General features: G+C 40.0%; 1 protein-coding gene across 1 annotated transcript in view; it reads right to left on the bottom strand.

Annotated features, from left to right (window-relative positions):
* LOC135097485 (fibrocystin-L-like) overlaps positions 1 to 17,259 on the bottom strand; it is a 45,069-nt gene that overhangs the window by 22,748 nt on the left and 5,062 nt on the right. Inside the window, exon 2 of the mRNA XM_063999430.1 lies at positions 14,275 to 14,306. Within this exon, the coding sequence (XP_063855500.1) occupies positions 14,275 to 14,306 (32 nt within the window). The remainder of the gene's footprint in view (positions 1 to 14,274; positions 14,307 to 17,259) is intronic.

Raw genomic sequence — 17,259 nt, 5'->3', positions numbered from 1 at the left:
TTTAGTTATAATAGTAACTAATAGTTAGTTTGTATTATATTAACCTTAATCATCCCTTAATTTAACTTTACAATTTATACAGAAACACGAAAGTATTTTGATAAATGCATGATACAAGTGGAAATTTCCACATCCTGTGGCCATGCGTTACATAATTCACGTAATATGACCACCTGAGATCAAATTCCTCTACCTGTCCCGGGGTGGCCTGGTCCGCAACTCGGTTGTTTGTACTCTCCTGAACGTGAGGCAACCCTCCGGGTCTGCTGACTTCAACAGGGTTGTTTGGGGTAGGCTCGGGAGCCTTCAGATGTACTGAGGTGTCATTTTAGTAAATAATAGGTCGGTTATCGATTCTGGTCTCAGTTTCCGCTACTACTGTTTTTAGTTCTTTGAAATTTAATTCAAATCGATGCAATGTCTCCTTTTGGCAGTTTTTGACTAGCTTTTTCATTCTTTCTGTGAATCCATTCTGCCATGTAGAACTTGGTGTGATGAACTTTCAACGACATCGCCTATTGCTTAATGCTTGTTGCACCTTTAGATCATTTATAATTTCTTGAATAAAGGGAGCTGTTCCTATAAAGTTAGTAGCATTATCACTTATGATAAGGCAAGGACACGAACGCCTTGCTGCAAAGATTCTAAACAACTGCAGGAAGGTCTCTGAACTAAGGTCTTCGGCTACTTCTTGATGAATAGCTCTTGTCCTGGCACAGGTGAATAAACATATATAGACCTTCTTTGGGATGTCACTCTCACCCGTTATTATCATGGTGCACGTGTAATCTACACCGACTTCGAAGGGTCTACCTAATAATAATAATAATAATAATAATATTTATTGGTCACGTAACATACATGAAATTTGTCTTGTGTGTTTTCATAAAAGATTGAATCATTCATACAAGGTCTAAAACTGACAGGTCTTATTAATCTAAAATATTCATATTCACACGATTAAAAAAAAAAAAAAAAAAAAAAAAATATATATATATATATATATATATATATATATATATATATATATATATATATATATATATATATATATATATATATATATATATATATATATATATGTATAAAACTCGTTTGAAAAGAATAAAATAATAAAAAATGGAGTACATAAAAAGATAACTGATAACTGGTTCCCAAGCCTTAGTATAGTTAGCTATGATATGTTTAGAGGGCCATTATTTAAAATTCTGATACTTGCCGGCACAAAGGACTTACACAATCTGGCTGTTCTACATTTTGATGATCTCAGCCTTTTCCCTGAGGGTAACTTTTGGCAATGGCCGTTCAGTGGATGTGTTACGTCATTGATAATTACTTCGCATCTTTTTAGAGAGAACTTTCTGTATATATCCATCAATGAATTGATATTTTTTACGCCTAATTTTGCACAGTTTTTGATTAATCGGGTTAGTTTATTTTTAGAATCAGAGCTACAATTACCATACCAACATGTGATGGAAAATGAAATGACTGACTGCACTACTGCTGTATAGAATAACTCCATAATTTTAGTGTCAATCTTAATTTTCTTAAGTTTCCTCATGAAATGCATTCTAGAATTAACTTTTTTATATATTGCCTCGACATTACTATTAAAATTGAACCCATTATCTATTACTGTGCCGAGGTATTTGTATTCCTTAACTGTGTCAACGAGTTCTCCGTTTATGTACAGCGGCTGTTGGGCAACTGGCAAAGTGCTGAAATCTATTACCATTTCCTTTGTTTTCTTAACATTAAGTTGAAGGTAGTTTTCCTTACACCACTTATGAAAACGTTCCACTTCCCTCCGATACATATTGTCATCGTTGATACAAAGGCTGACAAGAGCAGTGTCGTCTGCATATTTAAAAAGCTGGCAATCATTGGTCTGACATCGACAATCACTAGTGTACAGAGTAAACAAAATGGGAGACAACACACATCCCTGTGGAGCACCCGTGTTTGTAACAATTTTTCCTGACTTTGTATTGTGAAATTTAACATACTGATGTCTGCCTGTAAGAAAATCATTGATCCATAGGATTAGCTTGGCATTTACATTCATAGTATTTAATTTTTGCATCAATATATGTGGTTGAATGGTGTTGAAGGCACTGGAAAAATCTACAAAGATAATTTTGACAAAGCGCTTATAGTTCGAGGTATTTGGTTTATCAATATGGCGAAGCACAAAATCTATAAAAGACAAAGTGGCATCATCTACACTACGATTATTTGTGTAAGCAAATTGAAAAGGGTCCATGAATTGCTTGACCTGTTCACAAAGTATTGTCTTCACTATTCTCTCCAAGCATTTCATCATAATGGAAGTCAGAGCTACAGGGCGATAATCATTTTTACAAGTTGGTGGAGATTTCTTGGGTACTGGTATAATTTCAGAGGTCTTCCATAGAGTTGGTATGCAGGCATTATCTAGTGACTGCTGAAATATTTTACACAGGGCAGGTGCTAGGGGATCCTTACACAACTTGAGTACATTACCATTGATTTTGTCAGGCCCAGCAGCCTTACCAGTTCTAATAGAATGTAAAGCCTTATGCACATCATGGACCGAAATGACAATGCGTGAGTCATTCATGGCACGGTTAAAGTCCCTTAAATGAGAACGTTCAGCAGAGAAGTCTTGATTATCAAACCTAGCATAAAACTCATTAAGGTCATTACAGAAATCTGTCACATTTTTCACTACACAGTGAACCGATTTATCCATACCGGTCAATTTCTTAATACCATGCCAAGCTGATTTTGTATCACTTTTAAACAACTTTTCCACCTTGTCTTTGTATCTATTTTTACATATATTAATTGTTTGATCGATTTCTTTTTGGACGCTTTTCAGTTCAAATACATTGTAATCAGTACAAATACGTCTTTTCTTATTCAATAAGTTCTTTAATTCTTTCGTCATCCACGGTTTGTTATTTGGGAAGCACTTAACGGTTTTCTTTGGTACAATAATATCAATACAAAAATTCAGGTACGAGTTTAGCACATCAACATTATTATCAATAGAGGCATTTTCATCAAATAAAACATTAAAATCTGTACATTCCATACAACCCACAAGGGTATCAGTCACATCACTGTTCCAGGTTTGTATTAGTTTTTCTGTTGGTTTACTTTGTTTCAGTTTTTGTTTATAAACGGGAGTGAGAAGACACATGTCGTGATCGGAAATACCTAATGGCTTCAGTTTTCTAGCTAAATAACTATTTCTGATATTACAGAAAAATAAGTCTAGCATTCTATTATTTCTTGTAGAGAAAGTAATAAATTGTTGATAATTAGGAACACATTTCTTATATTGACAGTCATTAAAATCGCCTGTAATGATTTTCACAGCATCTGGATTATCATTTTCCATGTTACAAACAGCATTATTTAAACAGTTTTCAGCAGCCTTCACATCAGCACTTGGTGGAATATATACAGTTGTGACAAATATCTTCGTAAATTCGCGAGGTAGGTAAAAGGGTCTGAGCGAAAGAGTCAAGTATTCGACATTTTCATCACAATGCTGATCATAGACCGTGACATCTGTACACCACCTGCTGTTCACATACACACAAACTCCGCCGCCAGCTGTCTTCCCAGAGTCTTTCGTCCTATCACCACGATTCAAGGTAAAACCATCTATAATAAATGCAGAGTCCGGGTCTTTATCTTGTTGTAGCCATGTCTCGGTTAAACATATCAATGGGCTTATTCTTATTCTGGAAGTATATTTGGGGGTCCTGGATATATCAAAGGTTTTGCCTTGCACTTATTCAGGAAGTATTTTTTTACTACTTAACGGCTCTTATGTATTCAGTAATTTTTCATAACTTGAGCTAGAGTATTCCCCACTTCCCCATGTAAGGTTATTCTATGAACCTTCATTATGATTCTTTTGGTGAAGGGACTCCCTTCTGGTTGCAGGATAGGATGCTTTGTCTCATATGGTAGTTTAGCATATTTTATTCTACTGTGACACCTTATGATTTGTTCTTCATCCAAATATAGCCCAAAATTCTTTATTAAGTTTCATCTTACTTCTGGAACCTTCACACATGTCTTATGGATGTCTACACAAAATTCTTGCTGTTGTTGTTTAATCCAAAATTTTGAAGCATCTGGCATTGCTTTACCTGACTTTTTGAATGATGAGTTGAAATACTCTTTTAGTCACACAAATTAATGTACTGAAAGATGAGTATTTCTTAATATCAAATGCCAATTTAGTTGGATGGTTAATCTGAGGTTGAGCTTCTACTAAGTTAACTGCTACCTCTATATGATTTTTTGCACTGGACAGTTTTATTTCTGGGTTAGCCAGTTAAGCCAGTGTAACCACCTACTATCCTTTAATAATATAATGTTATACTCCAGTTATGAGATCTGCCGGATTTTCTTTACTAAAATTATGGTGGTACTTAAATTCCCCTTGTTTCGATAGTATTTTTGCCACCCTATTTTTTTTTTTTTTTCACATTTCACTTTTTTTTCATTTTTTTTAATACAGTGAAGGTAGATTTCACTGTCAGTCCATACTACTACTTGTCTAAAAAGTGGATTATCCCTTTACTTCCAGGTTGATACTCTTTGGTTGTTGCCACTAAATGCTTGGCTAACCGAGTACCCGTTTCTATTGCCGTTAATTCTTGTTGGGACATTATCAACTCACTATGGTTATCTGTGAGTGGGCTGCTACACCATATGCCTTTCAAGATGTATCAAAGAAGGTGTGAAGCTGTGCTGTGCATTGTCATTATGATTTAGATCGATTTATCTGGGGATGCAGACCTCAGTACCTCCGACGCAATCTTCCTTTATTCTATCTCATTCAGATGAATAACATTCCACGAGGACAATATCCTAACTATTTTTCTATTTTTTTCTTCGAAGTCTCTTATAATATTTTTCTCTCTTATTGTTACGGGGCTTCTTATACCAAGAGAATCATATAAAAGTGAGATTTACCTTAGTAAGATCTTTTAGTTAGATTTTGTTCAGGGTATTGAAGCTGGTGTAGACTTATTCAATCACCTTTCACATCCCACTCCATACCCAGTAAGTTTTTTTTTTTTTTTTTCTCACGGATAATTCTAAATCAAATCGTTCTTTTTAAAAGATTTTGCAAGATTATTGAGTTGCTACTCCAATTCTGCAGATCCATGTTAGCGGCTAAACATTCTTTTGTTGCCTTTTCATATAAAGTCACCGCTTCCTCTGTTTTCACTGCTATATGTAAAATATGTATGTATGTATATATGTAAAATATGTATGTATGCTATATGTAAAATATGTATGGTTTTACAAGATTATTGAGTTGCTATTCCAATTCTGCAGATGCATGTTAGCGGCTTAACATTGTTTTGTTGACTTTTCATATAAAGTCACCGATTCTTTCTCTGTCTTCACTCTTATATGTAAATAATCCATATAATATCCACGATCTATTTCAGGACAACCAGCTTTGTTAAAGTGATGATCTAAGGTTGAACATAACAAAAAATGGGATGGAACATTACCCAAAGAGGACGGATCTAACTCTGTACACATCCAAAGGACAATTCTCGTCGCTAGGTTCCAAGAACTCTGTAAAGTCTCTGTTTTCTTTCTTTAAGCCTATTCTTAGGAATGTCTGAGATGTTAGCAACTAAGGCATGGGGTCCCCTCTTTTTTTTTTTTTTTATGTAGGAGGACACTGGCCAAGGGCAACAAAAATCCAATAAAAAAAAGCCCACTTGCTCTCCTACCGCTCCGTCTCTCTTTCAGAAAAAAAAAAAATTCTTAGCCTGTTTTGTATCTTTTCACTTGCTCTCTCTCTCTCTCTCTCTCTCTCTCTCTCTCTCTCTCTCTCTCTCTCTCTCTCTCTCTCTCTCTCTGTGTGTGTGTGTGTGTGTGTGTGTGTGTGTGTGTGTGTGTGTGTGTGTGTGTGTGTCTATCTCGCTGTCTCTCAGTTGTAACACCTTCCCATTAACTTCAGTCTTCTTAGTCATCAGACTCTTATTCCTCTCATATGTTTGTAGTTAACTCCAACCTTTCTTCTACCTGTCAGAAATAGTTCATATCCTGCCTGGCCTTTTTTCACTTGCCTCAGCTCACTTCTCATTTCATACTTCTACACACGAAAGGAGGCATCATGTAAGCAGCCTAGAGGTGTCATGGGACAAAAGTAAAGAAAATTGAATTAAATAAAACTAATTTACAAGATAACATCATTGAGTAGTGATCACATAAGATTATTTAACCATATTATCCTAAAGGAACGATAACGTCTCTTAGTAAATATTAGTTTATGGATTCGTAAATAAAACTTAGTATACATTTTCGAGATCAGTAAGAACTTAGGAGAAGGATATTAAATGAAATTGTTACCTAAAAATTGGCAAATTAAACATACATTCTAATTGAGAACTTTGTTTGGTGCATAAGAATACATAATTACTGCTGACGCACTGTTCCCGGTGTTTGTTATGCTAGTCAGATAAAAAAAAATTCTTTCACAAGATGCAATAGAATAGGTGGAAACCTGTAGGAAGCAATAAATCTATGGCGTTATAGGGAAATTTTGAGATTAATATTTAAGATCTAAATTTGTTAATCAACAGAGTTAGGTTTTGGCAGTATGTGGGAGCATTAGCTAAGATGTTCAAGAACAATCTGATGACAGAGAAGGGTATAAAAAATACCCTTTCCTCTCATCCTTACCGGTATGAGTTTGCCAGAGAGAGAGAGAGAGAGAGAGAGAGAGAGAGAGAGAGAGAGAGAGAGAGAGAGAGAGAGAATAGTATGCATTTTCTTAGATAACACACACACATACACACACACACACAGTCTTGACCTCACATGGGCAGGACATGTGACCTTTGGCGCTCTCGGGCAGCCTCGGCCAGCTTGTTGGCCTTCCCCGCCCCCTAGTGATAGCGACCTCAGTTTTTTTTCTGTTTTCAGCTTTTAGCTTTTAGTTTTAGGCTCGCCCTGGTGGGATTGTTGTACTTGTGAACACATTTAGCGAGTGCGTGTTGACACATAAAGAATAATGTGTGCTCCAGTGCAAACGTACGAACGCAACTACCTCCTGCGTCGTAGGCGAGGATCCGGTTACCCGCGGCCGAACGTGATAAAGTGCCTTAAGACCTTGAAACTATTTCGGAACCGCGGATCGAGGTGAGGGAAACATGTGCGTCCCATCAAGGTAGTGACCTCCAGTGCCAGAGAAGACCGCAGGGTGGGGAAGAAGGAATACAGGCACATTGAAGTGCCACGTGTGTGGTATAGACTTCCCTCCCTCCTCTTATTCAATGCGACGTCTCTGGCCAACAAGATGGACGAGTTGATTGTGACGTTGAGTTCTACTTGTGCAGACATTGTGGCGGTTACTGAGGCGTGGCAGATTGTTCCTGAGGTGTGCACAATGCAGGACTACCAGCTCTACCATCACCTGAGGTCAGGACGCAGGGGGGGGGGGAGTGGCCGTTTTCTGCCGCTCTACCCTCAGCCCCTCACACCTCCCTGTCGATATTCCTGCCGGTGTGGAGGCCCTGTGGGTGAGAGACACGCCCCCTGCCATCCCAGCAACACGGCCTCCATCATCGTGTGCGTCGTGTACCACCCCCATGAGCCACCACAGCAAAGTTACTCACCACTCACATCATCGACACTGCTGATGCACTGAGGGTGAGGTATCCTGCTGCCAAACTGGTCATCTGTGGGGACTTTAACAGATTAGATATCAACGATATCCTACACCAGCTACACCTCACCCAGGTCGTGGACTTCCTCACCCACCAGCAAGCCATCCTCGACCTTATACTGACAGACCTGGGCCAGCAGTACTCGCCTCCCAAGCTGCTGCCTCCCATGGGATGGAGCACCCACCTCTCCATACTGTGGACACCCACACCCACCACCTCGATCCCCCGGTCAGCTGTCATCAGGACCCACCGCCCCATGCCTGACTCAGCCATGAGGGAGTTTGGGCAGTGGGTGACACAACACCCGTGGACCGAGGTGCTGGATGTGGAGGACGTCCACTCAAAATGGCAAAATTACGTCGCCACCACCACAGAAGCCTCCCACCGCTACTTCCCAGCCAAGAGCGCCACAACGCACCCATCTGATACCCCCTGAATGACACCCCGCATTAAGAGACTCATGCGTCAGCGGACCTGGGCGTTCCACTCCTGCCCGGTCCTATACAGGAAACTAAGAAACAGAGTGATCAGGGAGATTAGGACTGGGCAAGCTATTACCCAGACAAAATACACCACCTCAAGCTGACCAACAACAGATAGTGGTACGCTAAGATCAAAGCTTTGTGTGGCCTACAAAAGCACACTTCATCTCTTCCTTGCACCTCACACCTTCCTGCTAATCTCGCGGCTCAGTAGATGAACGATCACTTTGCTGCTATCTGTCAAACCTTTCCTCCCCTCCACACCATTCCGCTTCCTGCCTATCTTCCCGCTCCCTCTCATCCCCCCAGTGTCCAGGCGGTGGATGTTTTTAAGAAAATACTAAAATTCAAAACCAAGATCCACCATACCCACTGACCTTCCTATAAAAATTTACAAGGAATTTGCTGTAGAACTAGCAACACCGCTATGCTCCATAATATACGCTTCACTCTCCAACACTCTTGCCCCGCGGACTGGAAGACATCTTACATCACCCCCATCCCCAAAACTTCCAGTCCACAGTCACTCAATGATCTCAGGCCAGTCTCTATCACCCCCATCCCTAGCCTTATTTGTGAAGATTTTGTATATGACTGGGCCTACACCAAAATTTGTAATACCGTGGATATCAGACAGTTTGGAAATAATAAAGCCACCTCCACCTCCCATTACCTGACCAGCTTCCTTGAATTCATCCACAGCCACCTGGACAAGCGAAACACCTCTCTAGCTGTTGCTTTTGTGGACTTCAAAAAGGCTTTTGATCTTGTTGATCACACTGTTGTCATCAGCAAGGCAGTAAGTCTGGGTCTCCCTCCTAACCTGATAGCGTGGCTAGCCGACTTCCTCACAGGGAGGCGTCAGGCCGTTCGCTATCAGGGCTATGTCTCTAATTTCCAACAGCTGACATGTGGGGTCCCCCAGGGGACCAAGATGGGTCCTCTATGCTTCCTCCTCCTCATTAACGACGCCCTCACTGACACCCCCCATCGCTGGAAGTATGTGGACGACTGCACCGTGGGCGTCCCAGTTTCCACCAAGAACACGGACTGCTCGCCATTGCAAGCAATTCTGGAGTGACTGCAGACGTGGACGGAGGAGAGCAGGACGACCATCAACCACAGCAAAACTGTGGTGATGCATTTCTGTACCTCCTATGTACCAGTGCCCCCTCCCCAGCTCACAGTGGGCCCTCACCTCCTCCAGGTGGTCCGATGTGCCAAGCTCCTTGGAGTCACGGTGGACGACCAGCTGACCTGGAAGCAGCATGTCGCCAGCACCATAAGATCAGCTACCTACAGGCTGTACATGCTGCGCAGACTCAGGTCGCTGGGGACGCCGACAGATGAGTTAAGGGGGGTGTACCTTACCTTCATCCTCCCCAAACTCATGTACGCCTCCCCAGCGTGGTCCTCCTCCCTCACACACACTCAACAGCTACAGCTAGAGAGAGTGCAGAAAAGGGCGTGCAGGGTCATCCTTGGCCCTGCATACACCACCTATGAAGAAGCCCTGACCACCCTAAGCCTGTCCAGACTATCCACCAGGTACCGAGAGGCTCTGGAGAAGTTTGGAAGGGGACTACTGCATCATCCACGTCTCAGAAACATGCCTGACGCGCCTCGCCCGACCCGTGCCACCAGACACCACAACAAGATAACGCCCCTAAAGGCGCCGCGCACGGACCGGTACAGACTCAGTGCGATTCCCACCATGGTGCGAGCCATCAATCAATAGTCCCTTCTAGATTAGACTTACCTTTAGGATTAATGTTAAGTATTTCCCCACCCCCTATGTACATTTTCAGTTTGTTAACTGCCTAAATAATAAACCGTTTATTAGTATTAGTATCATTATTACGTAGCGATGTATACGTGATCATATATCGATCTTGCCCGAAGAGAGAGAGAGAGAGAGAGAGAGAGAGAGAGAGAGAGAGAGAGAGAGAGAGAGAGAGAGAGAGAGAGAGAGAGAGAGTGTGTTGTTTGATAAATTTATTGCGCACAAGGTTATACATACAAGATTATACATACGATCAAAAAACAGAAGTTTACAGACGAGCAATAGTAGAACAATAATAACAATAATAACAATAACAAGAACAAGAACAATAACAAGAACAATAACAATAACCAAAACAAGTGTAGTTAGAACAGCAACGACAGAAAATAAATAAGTAAAAAAGTAAAATAATAAATAAATATATAATAATAATAATAATAATAATAATAATAATAATAATAATAATAATAATAATAATAATAATAATGAGAGAGAGAGAGAGAGAGAGAGAGAGAGAGAGAGAGAGAGAGAGAATGAGGGGAACATCATATCAGACAATGGTGTGGTGTGCAACACACACACACACACACACACACACACACACACACACACACACACACACACACACACACACACACACACACACACACTGCCTATGAAAATGAGTATCTCATGCCAGCAGTGTGTGTGGCAAAACGTGATAGAGAGCATGCACTTTATATTTCTGCCCGGATCCATGCCAAGTCTGTTCTCCAACTAGCCAAAAACTCCTTCATTAACAGAAAATGTCAAAACCTTTCAAGATCTAACTCCCCTCGTGATTTCTGGCATCTAGCCAAAAATATCTCCAATAACTTTGCTTCTTCTTCTTTCCCTCCTCTACTTCAACCAGATGGCACCACTGCTATCACATCTACTCGTATTTCTAAAGCTGAACTCTTTGCTCAAACCTTTGCTAAAAACTCTACCTTGGACGATTCTGGGCTTGTTCCTCCCTCTCCTCCACCCTCTGACTACTTCATGCCACGTATTAAAATTCTTTGTAATGATGTTTTCCATGCCCTCGCTGGTCTAAACCCTCGGAAGGCTTATGGACCTGATGGGGTCCCTCCTATTGTTCTCCGAAACTGTGCCTCCGTGCTTGCACCTTGCCTAGTCAAACTCTTTCAGCTCTGTCTGTCAACATCTACCTTTCCTTCTTGCTGGAAGTTTGCCTACATTCAACCTGTTCCTAAAATGGGTGACCGCTCTAATCCCTCAAACTACCGTCCTATTGCTTTAATTTCCTGCTTATCTAAAGTTTTTGAATCTATCCTAAACAGGAAGATTCTTAAACATCTATCACTTCACAACCTTCTATCTGATCGCCAGTATGGGTTCCGTCAAGGCCGCTCTACTGGTGATCTTCTGGCTTTCCTTACTGAGTCTTGGTCATCCTCTTTTAGAGACTTTGGTGAAACTTTTGCTGTTGCCTTGGACATATCAAAAGCCTTTGATAGAGTCTGGCACAAAGCTTTGATTTCAAAACTACCCTCCTACGGTTTCTATCCTTCTCTCTGTAACTTCATCTCAAGTTTCCTTTCTGACCGTTCTATTACTGCTGTGGTAGACGGTCACTGTTCTTCTCCTAAATCTATTAACAGTGGTGTTCCTCAGGGTTCTGTCCTGTCACCCACTCTCTTCTTATTAATCATTAATGATCTTCTAAACCAAACTTCTTGTCCTATCCACTCCTATGCTGATGATACCACCCTGCACTTTTCCAAGTCTTTTCATAGACGTCCAACCCTTCAGGAGGTAAACATATCACGCAGGGAAGCCACAGAACGCCTGACTTCTGATCTTTCTAAAATTTCTGATTGGGGCAGAGCAAACTTGGTATTGTTCAATGCCTCAAAAACTCAATTCCTCCATCTATCAACTCGACACAATCTTCCAGACAACTATCCCCTCTTCTTCAATGACACTCAACTGTCCCCCTCTTCTACACTGAACATCCTCGGTCTGTCCTTTACTTATAATCTGAACTGGAAACTTCACATCTCATCTCTAGCTAAAACAGCTTCTATGAAGTTAGGTGTTCTGAGACGTCTCCGCCAGTTTTTCTCACCCCCTCAGCTGCTAACTCTGTACAAGGGCCTTATCCGTCCATGTATGGAGTATGCTTCACATGTCTGGGGGGGTTCCACTCATACTGCTCTTCTAGACAGGGTGGAATCAAAAGCTTTTCGTCTCATCAACTCCTCTCCTCTAACTGACTGTTTTCAGCCCCTCTCTCACCGCCGCAATGTTGCATATCTAGCTGTCTTCTACCGCTATTTTCATGCCAACTGCTCTTCTGATCTTGCTAACTGCATGCCTCCCCTCCTTCCGCGGCCTCGCTGCACAAGACTTTCTTCTTTCTCTCACCCCTATTCTGTCCACCTTTCTAACGCAAGAGTTAACCAGTATTCTCAATCATTCATCCCTTTCTCTGGTAAACTCTGGAACTCCCTGCCTTCTTCTGTATTTCCACCTTCCTATGACTTGAATTCCTTCAAGAGGGAGGTTTCAAGACACTTATCCACCAATTTTTGACCACTGCTTTGACCCTTTTATGGGACTGGCATTTCAGTGGGCATTTTTTTTATTAGATTTTTGTTGCCCTTGGCCAGTATCCTTCCTACATAAAAAAAAAAAAATTATATATATATATATATATATATATATATATATATATATATATATATATATATATATATATATATATATATATATATATATATATATATATATACTTTTCTTACGCCCTTTATAATGTTTTACCCTAGCAGTCATCCATTTAGGGTAATTTTTCTGTGATTTTATTGCCCTATACGGGATATTTGCTAACTGATCTGTATGAACTTTATCTACAAAATATCTATACAGTTCATTTACCTTTACTTCACCTAATCCCCCCATCTCGTCCCCTACCATCCTCTCCACTCTCATGTACTCCACTGGACCTCACCTCTCTCATTTCAGCATGACCTGACATTCCAACATACTCATACCTATCTCCCCCCTCCCTCTCTCCTCCGCCTTTTCCGGACACATCTTCCCTCCTCTTGTCCTACACCCTCACACCTCACCTCACCTCTCTCATCTTGCCTTATCTCTCTCAACTCCGTCCCTGACCTGACCTCACCCTGCATCCGTTGCCAGTCAACTTCTTAGAGGTACCTTTTTAATTCCTCAAAATTTGCTATCCTAAAGTCAGGTATTTTATTAGTGTTTTTGCTTCTAAAAGTTTCTTCTCATTTTAAATTGTACCTAATTTCCCTATGGTCACTGTTATCTAGCTATCCTCCAACCTCTAGCTGCGTTACTGCTTCCTCCCTGTTAGTAAAAATTAAATCTAGAATATTATCCCCCCTTGTGGGTTCTACGACTACCTGTTTAAAAAAAAAATATACTGAATTACCTTAAGAAACTCCTCTGCTTCCCTGTTACCCACCATCAAGCTCCAGTCGATATTCCTAAAATTAAAATATCCTACCACACATACCTGACTGTACCTGCCTACTCTGTTTATTTCCTGCCATAATCAGTTGTTAAATTCCTTTGTACTAGTCGGTGGTCTGTACACTACTCCTAGTACTACTGACTGTGTGATCCTTTCTTAATATCTACCCATATCGTCTCTGCTTTGTTATCTGTTTTAATTCTACTATTAGTACAACACTGTAATGTGTCCCTAACGTATAACGCGACGCCTCCTCCTCTCCTGTTTTCCCTATCTTTATAGAACAATGTATAACCATCTAGTAGTACTACTATCATTAATACTAGCACTTTTGCTACTACTACTACTACTACTACTACTACTACTACTAGCAGGAGTACCATTAGTACTACCATTAGTACTATTACTTTTGCCACTACTACTACTACTACTACTATTACTACTACTACTACTGCTGCTTCTACTACTACTACTACTACTACCACTACTACTACTACTACTACTACTACCACTACTACTACTACTACTACTACTACTACTACTACTACTACTACACATTGATGTAAAGCCCATAATAATCTCGCTTCTTTTCACAACGGAAAGCGAGGCGGCGATGGGATGAGATGAGAAGATTAGAGAACACTAAATTTCTGGGAGAGATGGAAAAAAAGTGAAAAGAATGATAAAATTGTGATTTCTTCTCTCTCTCTCTCTCTCTCTCTCTCTCTCTCTCTCTCTCTCTCTCTATGTGTGTGTGTGTGTGTGTGTTCTGAGTTTTAGTACACACACACACGAAAAAAAAAAAAAACAGCAGCTCACCGTGGTATCCTGTGCAGCAGGAGTCAGGCAGCCTTCACTCCATCAGTGCGGCAAGGTATGAGGTGAAACACAGACAAAGGCTTGTACACAATACCCTTAAAGAGAACACAGTCGCAGATAACGTGTTAACTATGTAATCCGTGATGCTGTAAGGGCAAATCCATTCTTTGGTACAATAGTAACATAAGACAGACATCTATTCCTGTACCCTACTCATGAACAGAGGAGTGAGCTGGGTGTGTGCGTCTCAATGAGCTGCAGCGTAACTAATACGGATACACATCTTAATTAAGATGAGAACACAACTGTTATGTAGGAAACAAAAAGAATACCGGTGATATACACGATAAAAATAAAGCAGTCTATTCCCTCGACATACGTTCAAATGTGCATTCGTAGTAGAAATTAGTGCTGCTAACCCTACCTCCACCGCTATGTGGCAGGATAAAATATCCGGGATGCCCGGATGCCGTGTTCGTTGCCAGACGTGCGTGGCATCATCCACTTTCAGCACACCGATCCCCGACACGCTAGACTGATTTAGGCTAAGTTAAGTAAGGTTAGTGTAGGTTAGGTTACGTTTAGACTATAATGAATAGGAAAGGTGATTCTTAAAAATTATTTGAAATCGATACAATCGTAATAATAGAAAATAAGTTTCTAACAAGAGCAAGTAAAAAAAGAAAATAAATAATAAATAGCTACAACCGAAAGATCACGGACGTCTCCCACATCCCTATAATATTTTCCTTGCAGAATCAAAATATTTCTGTTACTCAATCATCTTGTAACATGTTGACATTCGCAATACACTATTAATGGCGTTAACATAACTTTTACACCATTATTGCTATGAAATCGAACTTCATACGAGAATCCAAAAAATTCATACGAGAGTTATCCAAAATATTATAGTATACTATATTAAACAACATCATCCACTTACATACAACCTCCACATCCAACGCCTTGATAAACCTCCTCCCCCCCCTCTCCCGTTCCACGAACAAGTATCTGTACGATAATTTGGGCTCCCTGTCTGTCCGGACGTTTCATCCTGCCGAGCCAACACCCAGGATATGATACGTGACGGAGTCACAGCACACTGATGTGCGCCACCAAGCCATCGCTGGGAGGAAAAAAGTGACATTACATACAGGAACAAATAAGGGAACGTTACCAAGATGTGTACATAATTATAACAATTTGAAGACTCATGGACTTATATATATATATATATATATATATATATATATATATATATATATATATATATATATATATATATATATATATATATATATATATATATAAACTACCCTCCTGCGGCTTCTATCCTTCTCTTTGTAACTTCATTTCAAGTTTCCTTTCTGACCGTTGTATTGCTGCTGTGGTAGACTGTTACTGTTCGTCTCCTAAATCTATTAACAGTGCTGTATATTATATATATATATATATATATATATATATATATATATATATATATATATATATATATATATATATATATATATATATGTATATATATATATATATATATATATATATATATATATATATATATATATATATATATATATATATATATATATATATATATATATATATATATATATATATATATATATATATATATATATATATATATATATATATACGGACCTCGTACCTACCACGCCAACCACCAATCTCACCAGTCAACCATCGCCTTCGAAGCATTAGAAACACGTCTCGACTCACGTGTTGATTGAGCTAACCAAGTTCACAACTTACTTCCACCTCCACACCTCCAATAACTTTACTTCATCTTCTTTCCCTCCTTTATTTCAACCAGATGGTACCACTGCTATAACATCTATTTCTAAAGCTGAACTCTTCGCTCAGACCTTTGCTAAAAGCTTTACTTTGGACGATTCTGAACTTGTTCCTCCCTCTCCTCCATCCTCTGACTACTTCATGCTATCTTTTAAAATTCTTTGTAACGATGTTTTCCATGCCCTTGCTGGCCTAAACCCTCAGAAGGCTTATGGACCTGATGGGGTCCCTCCTATTGTTGATCGAAACTGTGCCTCCGTGCGTGCACCTTGCGTAGACAAACTCTTTCAGCTCTTTCTGTCAAGATCTACCTTTCCTTCTTGCTAGAAGTTTGCCTAAATTCAGCCTGTTCGTAAAAAAAGGGTGACAGTTCTAATCCCTCAAACTACTGCCCTACTACTTTAATTTCCTGCCTATCTAAATTTTTTTTTAATCTATCCTCAACAGGAAGATTCTTAAACATCTATCACTTCACAACCTTCTATCTGATCGCCAGTATGAGTTCCGTCAAAGCCGCTCTACTGGTGATCTGGATTTCGTTACTGAGATTTGGTCATCCTGTTTTAGAGATTTCGGTGAAACTTTTGCTGTTGCCTTGGATGTATGAAAAGCTTTTGATAGCGTCTGGCACAAAGCTTAGATTTCCAAACTACCCTCCTGCGGCTTCTATCCTTCTCTTTGTAACTTCATTTCAAGTTTCCTTTCTGACCATTGTATTGCTGCTGTGGTAGACGGTCACTGTTCGTCTCCTAAATCTATTAACAGTGCTGTTCTTCAGGGTTCTGTCCTGTCATCCACTCTCTTATTATTATTCATCAATGACCTTCTAAACCAAACTTCTTGTTCTATCCACTCCTACGCTAATGATACCACCCTGCTCTTTTCCACGTCTTTTCATAGACGTCCAACCCTTCAGGAAGTAAACATTTTACACAGAGAAGCCACAGAAAGCCTGACTTCTGATCTTTCTAAAAATTCTGATTGGGGCAGAGCAAACTTTGTATTGTTCCTCCATCTATCAACTCGAAACAACTTTCCAGAGAACTATCCCCCCTTCTTCAATGACACTCAACTGTTCCCCTCTTCTATACTGAACATCCTCGGTCTATCCTTTACTTGTAATCTGAACTGGAAACTTAACATCTCATTCACCAGAATCTCATGCACTTT

Source organism: Scylla paramamosain, unplaced genomic scaffold (genome assembly GCF_035594125.1).
Source record: "Scylla paramamosain isolate STU-SP2022 unplaced genomic scaffold, ASM3559412v1 Contig22, whole genome shotgun sequence".
Classification (NCBI taxonomy): Eukaryota; Metazoa; Arthropoda; class Malacostraca; order Decapoda; family Portunidae; genus Scylla; species Scylla paramamosain.
The sequence above is the reverse complement of the archived record's forward strand: the minus strand, read 5'-3'. Positions and strand labels throughout refer to the sequence as shown.